This window comes from Geospiza fortis, unplaced genomic scaffold, assembly GCF_000277835.1.
Source record: "Geospiza fortis unplaced genomic scaffold, GeoFor_1.0 scaffold41, whole genome shotgun sequence".
NCBI lineage: Eukaryota > Metazoa > Chordata > Aves > Passeriformes > Thraupidae > Geospiza > Geospiza fortis.
Window position 1 is genome coordinate 2,534,811 of NW_005054299.1, and position 7,423 is coordinate 2,542,233.

Genomic DNA, 7,423 nt, shown 5'->3' on the forward strand with positions numbered 1-7,423 from the left:
AAAAATACCTGGTCACTTAGGGCCCAATTCTGTCACTCTTAAGTCATGAATGGACCCCCTGATTTTAGTATGGGGTGCATGGAGGTGAACACTGCTTGCCACAGGGTGAGGCAGAATTAGGTCCTATACAGCTGTGCCTGAGACAGTAAGTTTTCAAGAAGCTGATGGGGATGAGCATGCCCATTTCTGAATTCCCCTTAGAAATATTTTACAGTGGGAACAGGAAAGCGGAAACATGCTTCATATCTGACTAAAAATAAAGGTACTCTTAAACTTGTAAAAGGCAACATTTTTATTTGAATGATATGACAGAGCTGCCACAGGAGTGTTACCTGCTATAAAGAAAGCTTAAGAATTATTACCTTTATTAGACCAGTGACACTGAGCTTTAGCCATACATTTCTAACTTCTGTCCCTCTACAGAGACAATTTTCTTTTCTTAAATAAACTGTCATGCTAGTGTTAATATATTGTTGGCTCCCTCATACTCTGAGAATACTGCTGATATAAAACATGTATATGTTAGATTGGTAATAGTATCTTTAGTGTAGCTGACTAGAACAAATGTGTTTCCCTCATGGCTGTGCTAATGTGATAAAGGAAAATTGGCTGTTCATCAGCTTTTGGCTGGGTAAAGACAGTAGAGATGGAACCACATTCTTTTTTATGCATTAATACCACTGAGAACTTTTCACTAGTTATATTTCATGTGCAGGCATGTTGTGCAAAGATGTTGTAAAACATGAGATAATGCTACAAATAACAAAGTAGAAAAGCCTGTATCTTTTATGATGATAACAGTCAAACACCAAATGACAGTAACAGGCTGTAAAAAATGTGATGCAGAAAAAAATGCAATGTAACCACAATATATACGTATACTTAGGCTCTTGCAAATAGGGCATCAGATGTTTAGAGGGCTTTGTATTAAAATTAAATAAAGAAATTGTTGTATTTAGGTCATTGATGTGTCAACACAAAAGATAATTTAAAATGGAGAGATGTATTTTGAGCGGTGAAACTCATATGCTATAACTTTTTGAACAAATCTCAAGGCTTAGTAATTATGATAATAGCCTTCAAATTTCCATCAGTGGAAGGGCAATAAATATTCCTGTCTAAATTTGGAAATATTGACTGAATCTGGAAATGGCAATAAAGCTCAGCATACATGTTTATGTTTGAAAGTACAGTTTAAGGAGGAAAAATTCATTTGTACAATCTTGTGTGAAGCCAAAAGAAAAAAGGCCAAACAAACCCCTCCATCTTATTTCATGTTTTCTTTCTTAAAATGCTGATAGGCTCATGTTGCTCAAGGCACAGATGCTGATCATCTGAGCTCAGATTTATAGATAATTGTGTCCATTTATCTTGGTCTGAAATTTGAAAGATTTTATTGTCAGAGTAGTATTGTGTGTGCTTATATTATGGTTTTCAAGCTGGTATTTTTTTAACTGGTAAATAAGTTCTGTCTTTCCTTTTTTTGCAACAAATTATTCTGGCTTGTAAACCTTCTGTGTCCTCACATAGGTATTGTTCTTATGGAAGCAGTTATTCCAGGTTTATTTTCTTTTGATTGGCATGACTGTCAAGATGGGCTAAGGCACTCTAGTTTTATTTGCCTTGATAGACATGATTCACCAGGCATCCATACCTGCAAAATTAAAATAATGCTCTTTTAATTGGCAGCAGCAAAATGGTGTTTCAGAGGTTTAAAGCTACCAAGTTATCATGTGAAAAAAGCTTTATTCAAGGTAAACATTGCTAAAACCCAAGTAATTTAATTTTTTTTGCAAATAAACTTTCTGAAATAAAAATTTTAGGTAAGTCCAACTTAGTTTCTATAATTAATTTCATTAATGGAAACCTGACTATAGCCATAATACTTCTGGTTTTCATTTTATGTGGGCCTGGATTTTTTAAATGAGAGTACTGAATTTCATATGATGTAAGGCTGAAAGGCACTCCCATATTATTAAACTTTTCCTAATTTTAGGTAACCTAAGTCTAAGCATTTCTAATGCAAAAAATCCCCCAACTTTGTCAAAGCTCAGCATCTTGTGACTTTGTGGAGCTGGGAGAATGCCATAAAGAATTTCTATGAATGTTAGCTCAGATTTAAAATGAATTGGCAGGAAAGGGAACACTTGCAGAAAACAGTACCCTGGGGTGCTGGCTGAGTGCATATTCCTAGCCAAGGGTTCCCTGGATGAAAGGGAATTACCCAGTGGGTGTAAAGCAGATGTAGGCAGTTCCTATACCGTTCCCTTCAGCCCTTGTAGAAGAAGTATGTTTGGGTTAGGGAGGCGTTTTGGGGGCTGTTGGAGGCCTGTGTTTGATTATCCTGAGCATGGTGTGCAGCCCCTTGAGGCCTGTTTGAAGTGATGTATGAGAAGAGCTGCGACAGCTGTAACATGTGCCCATGGCCCAAAGTGGTGATGGAGCTGTAACCAGCCTTGTACCTTGTGAAACACACCCACCCTTCTTTTCCTCTCTTCCCCTCCATCTCCACCAGATCCCTGTGATGTAGTTCCTTCTTTGATTTAACCCCTGTAGAAATTTTATACTCTCTGCATCTGTGTGGTGATATGTTAATGAAAAAGAGGTAACTGCTTTCAGTAGGCACCAAAAATAAAGACACGCAACAAATAGCCTGAGGTACTGTTACCAGTTAATCAGTGATAGACAAAAAAATGTAGAGAAATCAAAGTGATTGCATGATAAAGCATGTGTTTGCCCCTTTGATTCTATAGGTGCATCACAGCCGAATTAGTTTCTTCTTGAATGGTTGGGAAGATGATAACACAGCTTTTGATTCAAGGACTCTTATGGGAACAGTTGCAGATACTGATGCTGATGGTACTCTGCAAATTGGACAAAGCTTCACAGGTAAATCTTGTAGTACTTTAGTGGAATGCACTGGAATAGTCAAAATAAAATATACATGATGTGGTTAAAAGAAGTGTGTGAGTAATTTAAGTTATCTATATGGTGAGAAGTAATACCTTACTGCAGAAGAAAATTCCTATTTTTCAATTATCTTTCTCAAAAGACTGGCTTGAAGATAGAATAAATTATGATCATCTACCAAACATATATGTATTGAATATATGTATAGGAATAGATTGATGTTTGGTAGATGATCATAATTTATATGATAGGTTTTCCTGAATTCTCTAAAACATGTAAGTAAAGTGACTTATTCCACTAATTTCTGCCTGTAGTTTTTCTGAGTAAATATAGGGAATATGTATTCTGTTTCAGAATGGAATTGTGCATGGCCACTATATTACTCTCTCTGCAGAATCAGGAACAGAGCTGAAGGTTTATGGCTGTTTGTGTTCTTCAGTTTTATCAATACTCATGCAAACCATGGCAGAATGAGAATCTTTCAGCCTCTAGTAATGCCTGAAAGTTTTACTCTTCATCTACATCTAGAGTTTTATATGTTCTATATCATGACATGATCATTGAAGAACAGTGGGGGATGTTTGGTTACTTTTCACTAATTCTTGGCTCTGCAGGTGTAAGAACACTGACTACTGCTCTTTGGGAACATGCACAATTTGAAGTTAACTTCTAAAAATATGTCACATAAACAGTTTTATTGTGGCTTTGGGCAAGAAAGTAGTCTGTGCCAGATTTCTTCAAGCTTGTATTTGGAAATGTATTTTGTTGTGGTTTTGATTCTGAATGCTGGGTAGCTAATAATCATGTAAAAGAAAGGAATATTTTAAAATGCTCTTTATTGTATAAATTGATAGGTACAGTTGTACCTACTGTATCTCTTCTCTAATTAGAGGTGGCACATGGACTGGCTCATTACTTCTGTCTAATGAGCCGGTCCCTGTGCCACCTCTCTAATCAGAAAAGAGATAGGTACAAAATGTTCTTATAAAGTTATTATAAATCATTCTTTTTTATCAAAAAAATTAAGTCACTGCCCTCTATAGTTTTGTCCAGGCCCAAGATGGTTTCATTCAGGAGGGGTAATTGTGCAAGAGAGATTTCTGAGTGCTGAATTAAAGGTGCTCTCATGTAGTGCAAAGCTGCCTTCTGCTCAATAGATTATTTATAGTATATTTCCTTAGGTTTAGAGCAATTTGTTGGAAGAATGCAAGATTTTCGATTTTACTCAGTGGCACTTACAAACAGGTAAAGAACTTTTATTTTTGTAGCAAAATAAGAGTGTGGTGAGAAAGAGGTGTAGATAACAATATGCTTATTTCCCAAAGTGTAGTGCTTTTCAGATGTTTCCTTTAGATAATTGCTCGGGAGGATGTAGTTCCCTGAGCCTCATTTCAAAGATTACCTTTAATCTAAAAAATCTTGAGTTAAAATAAATTCAACAACTGAATGTGTTTTGCTTTTGAACTGTTGCTTAAATAGGCTTGATGTATGTAGTGGTGTATGTAGTGTATATGTAGTGAAACAAAACACTGTGATAAATATGTGCTCTCCTTGTTATTGTTGTCCTTGCTACAACCTGACTTAGTATGTATTCTGCAGAGAGTAGATCCAGTTGCTAGATTTCAATGCTTATAAGCTGTCTAGGTGTTACCTACTCATCATAATTCTGTCATAATAGTGTATGCTGATAAGCTTAGTCCTGGTGGATAAGACTTGCTAAGCTTCCTCTGAGCTGCGTGTAAACTGTAGGGCAAGGAAGGGAGCTACGGGGTCAAAACTGGACCACTCAGATACCAGTCTGTTGAGGAGGACAGGCATTCCAAGTGATTGGCACGCTGGCTTTGTAGCTGGAAGATTGGCTCCCCGTGCTTAGCTGTTGCTTTCCTCTGGTTTCACTTCCCCATACTGTCAGGTAGTCTTGATGCTCACCCGCCCCATGCACACACCCCTGTCCTGAGGTCCCACTGTCCCTTGTGCTTCAGATGAAGTTGTCACCATAAGCCACCAACGACTTAGCTACCTCAGTCCACAGAGCCCTGGGCAATTGCTTTGACTTCCTGTGTTCCTGAGGCCAAATTACTGTTGCCACTGCAATTTCTGTCGCCTTCCAGCCTCCCTTCCTAGCACATTACAAAGAGATGTTACCTTTGTTATCCAGCTCATGCTGGATTAATCCAGTCATATCAGGCTGGCCAGAAGTAGTCAGGTCCTATTTGTCTGTGTGGTGCTTCCAGGGAGGCTGCACACAATGACACTCAGAACTGCAGACCTTCAGGCTACTTAATGATAGTCTTTCAATAAGATGTAGAGCAGTTTCCTCAGAGCTCAGCTGTCTGCAGGACATTATGATGAACTGAGCTCCTGTGAATTGGAAGCATTAATGTGAATCTGAATTCCAAGTTTTATGAAAATCACGTTAGTTGTATTTCTCAGAGCAATGCTTGTCAAATCTTTTGAACTACAATTTAGGTCAGTAAAATGAATAAAGCTTAACAATTGAAAATTAAGGTATTTTACAGACTGTTTTGACCTACTGATGTCTTTCTAGATTTGATTTTATATCCCCAAATAGCATGGTGCAAAATGTTTTTCTGGGATAAACTGGGAGGGAAAGTCTTGCCTGCATACCAATTAATTTAGGCTATGGATATGTAAAAAGTCCTGTAAGCCTGGGTTCTGTGGAAGCTGTAGTGGCAGCTAGCAAGTATTTATTTGCTTAATAAGCACACAAAATTATGTTCTTACTGATAAAGCAGGAAAATGGGAAAAGTTACAAGGTTTAAATATAAAAATTCAGTCTTTTCTCAACTCACAAAATCCTTCCTTTGTATCAGTGATGAGCAGATAAAGAACTGTCCATGTCATCCATATATCTACTTGCTTTCCTGCCTACTTACCTTTGTATTTATTGCAGTTGCTGATGTCAGAGGGTACTAAAGTATCTCAATGATTTGACATGACTGGGTTGATTGCAGTTAAAAAAGGGGACATCTTGATAAAAATTAGTTAAAAGTAAAAATATTTCTACCCAGATTTCCTAAGGTACAATATGATGTTGTTCAAGCTGGTCTTTTGGGAGGGTTTGAGTGCAAACATTGAACTTCACAGTGGTTATTGGCACTATGGTGTGTTTAAGAACAGGATCCAGACTGCTGATTGGAGTCAGACATGATGCTGCAATAAAATGTTTTTCTCCTCGCATCTATGGTGGGATTCATCTATTTAGCTTTAGAACTCTCACCAAAGAACTCCTCTCCCTTGGTGTCTGAAGAACTCCTTATGTGTGGGGCTATGAAAGGAGCTCTAGGGTGGTTCTTCATAGATATTTTCTGAAGATGCCTACTGCTACCATTGATAATGTAGAGACCTTGGGGGGAGCCTTCACTCCTAGCTGAGTGCCCCATTCTTATGAGTTTACATCAGGAGTTTAGGGCTTCTACTGTAATCTAACCTGAATTTTGTTTAATCTGTGAGCCTAGATGCACAAAGTGACATTTGTTCTTGTTTGTCATGTATCTAATTACTATTCTCTATGCTGTGACAGAGACATTTTGGAAGTATTCTCTGGAAAATTCCCTCATCTTCATACCCAGTCTGAGTGCCGCTGTCCTGGAAGTCATCCCCGAGTACACCCTTTGGTACAGAGGTACTGCATCCCTAATGGTGCAGATGATACCACTAATGACAGGGTGCTGAGGCTGGATGCAGATGCCCATCCTCTCCACTACATCAATGATAATGACATTGGGACCACTTGGATTTCATCTGTGTTTGCTAATACTGCAGGTCTGGATCGTGGTGTTTCAATCACAATAGATTTACAAAATGGACAGTATCAGGTAATGGGAAGATGCCATTTGCCATTTATTAAAACAAAACTAAGAAAAGATTTTTATAGATATTGCATTGCAGTTTTGAGGATATTCAAACCTTATGCTTTAGAATGTTATCCTTAGAGGACCAGGAAGAAAGTTTCCTTTATTGGCATATAACAGTGCAAAAGGCAACAAAATGCATTATGGTTCTCAGCATTCTCTTTTATGTGCCTGTTTTAATCAGCAGTAATCTAGAGTAGATATACAAGAGTAGATCCTGTGTGAAGGCACCAGTATTTGGAAACTGATTGTTGTCTCTTAGCTCCACTTTTGTAAATTTCAACTTTTATTTTAATTTCTATTAAAACTTAAGGTGCTTGTTTTGTACCTGCTGGTAGAAAACTGACTGCAGACAAATGAGATTTAATGTATCAAATGCACATTGACGTATTAGAGGGTGTTTCTGTTTGCAGATATTCTGGAGGTGATAGATTAGCTTCCCAAGGAATATGAAAGGAGAAAATAAGCAGGTGTAGTTATTGAAGAGGCCATATTGCTCCTAACCTTCCACTAGGCTCTTGAAGAATGTCAGGATGTCTTGGAAAGAGGGACGTATCAGAAGTGGGGCTGCATTCACAATAGGGAATTCACCAAATTTCTGTATATTCTTTCTGGCCTATTCTTTTTTAATTAATGCT

General features: G+C 37.7%; 1 protein-coding gene across 1 annotated transcript in view; it reads left to right on the forward strand.

Annotated features, from left to right (window-relative positions):
• The window catches only part of USH2A (usherin), a 371,949-nt gene that overhangs the window by 27,717 nt on the left and 336,809 nt on the right, over window positions 1–7,423 (forward strand). Inside the window, 3 exon segments of the mRNA XM_031059531.1 lie at window positions 2,754–2,889; window positions 4,092–4,155; window positions 6,455–6,749. Of these exon segments, the coding sequence (XP_030915391.1) occupies window positions 2,754–2,889; window positions 4,092–4,155; window positions 6,455–6,749 (495 nt within the window).